At 35.1% G+C, this 1,592-nt stretch overlaps 1 protein-coding gene across 1 annotated transcript; it reads right to left on the minus strand.

The window, feature by feature from the left end:
- Positions 1–261: 261 nt before the first annotated feature.
- On the minus strand, positions 262–825 carry LOC149962178 (uncharacterized). Its single transcript, XM_090164978.1, has 2 exons — positions 762–825; positions 262–692 (listed from the first exon to the last, which is right to left on the minus strand). Exons 1-2 carry the CDS (start codon positions 778–780, stop codon positions 262–264), a joined length of 450 nt encoding a protein of 149 aa, XP_090021104.1. The 5' UTR covers positions 781–825.
- Between the last annotated feature and the right edge of the window lie 767 nt (positions 826–1,592).

Below are 1,592 nucleotides of genomic sequence, written 5' to 3' on the forward strand. Positions count from 1 at the left end.
TACTATCAGATATTCCATTAGATGGTTATCTTGTGCATTACACAATGAAAACAAATTAAAGTAGCTAAGTTTACAGGTTAATTGATTATCTACGAGTAAATTAGTAAAATCTTGTAGTACTTCCGAGGGTGATTTAAAACAGCCAAAATAAGATTTTACTTGATGGTACGAATTAAATTGATCTGGGTACAAAAACAAACCCTCGAAAGGTTTTCCATATAATAATTCGTGAATTTTTTTAAGGTTTTTAACAATAGCTAATTACATGCATTCGATAACATTTTTATGTTCGTTTAAAAGATTTATTTGAAACCGAATAAAATCAATTTTTTTTTGGAACTCGCCGATTTCGCGAGCTCCCAGATCCAGAACATGACCGTAGGCAGAGTTCAATTTGATGTTGTTGGTCGTGGCGACGACGGATACGTTGTTGTCGTGATAGTCGATGATGTTGTGGGTTAGAGACGATGCTCCGGTTTGCGTAGCGGCGAAAAGCTCTCCCCAAAGAGAGAGTAGATTGGTGAAAGCTTCGGAGGTCAGGAACAGAATATTTTCATTCGATTTTTTGAAGAAGAGAACTTGTAATTTTGATCCGTCGAAACCAAAAGAAATGTAGACTGATCCTACTAACGTGATTTTTATGTTGATACGTCTTTCTTGGCCCCTGCGTTTGGATACGGTATGCGTCTCGGCTATAGAAAATGAAAATGTTAAGCCTTTGTCTATTGAAATAGTAATAGTATTAATAAAATAATGCTTACCAATAGATCGTTTTTCCATGTTTACGGTAGATGAAGAGAGCAAAGCGGATGCACTTCTTTTCAGTTCAGCGTATCAGAGAGAAATGACGCATGGGAGATTAATCAGTTCCTATCTTGTTGAGATTAATTCATCACGTGATCTAAACTTCAAATAACCCTCAAATTCTATCGGCTGTCTCTCTGAGATAACAGTTCTAGACACTCGAAATTAAACCGTCCCGTGCTCGAAACTGCCTCTAATTATTCCCATTGACGTCACATATTAATCCACTTGGAAGAAGAAAAAAACCCATTGTAGTTTCCTCTCGAGAGCTTGTGATGCAATCATATTCTAGAAAACAATACAATTAATAGAAATTAACATAAAATTAGTATACTTTTAATACCATTTTGTGAACTACAGTGAAAAAAGTTACAATTTTACGGTAGAAACGTTTTCAAAATACCACAAAATGAACTCAAATAAGAAAATTGTAATTAAAATAATCACTACGGCTATAATTTTAGAAGGTTGTTTCAGGACGGTGATTATGGCAGATGTTTGTACTTCAGTGTCCATATCGGAAATGAAGTTAAATGGAATATTTTGCGTAAATAAGTATAAATTTTAGCATAACCCTAATATATTCTCGAGAACTGAACAAGTTCTTTGGGAATAAGAGATAAGCTTACTATCTTCCCCTAGGCCCTATATAAGGGGGGTGTCTGAACCGGGGGAACGTCACTCTATTGTTGTTCTTTGTGCGTCTAGTACCAGGATTTTTGAAGCGCGCTCTCTCTCTACGTAAGTTTATTTTGATTTTTTTTATCGTAATTTTTTGAATAAGGTTT

This window comes from Leiobunum rupestre, chromosome 1 (assembly GCF_980474605.1).
Source record: "Leiobunum rupestre chromosome 1, qqLeiRupe1.1.hap1, whole genome shotgun sequence".
Lineage (NCBI taxonomy): Eukaryota > Metazoa > Arthropoda > Arachnida > Opiliones > Sclerosomatidae > Leiobunum > Leiobunum rupestre.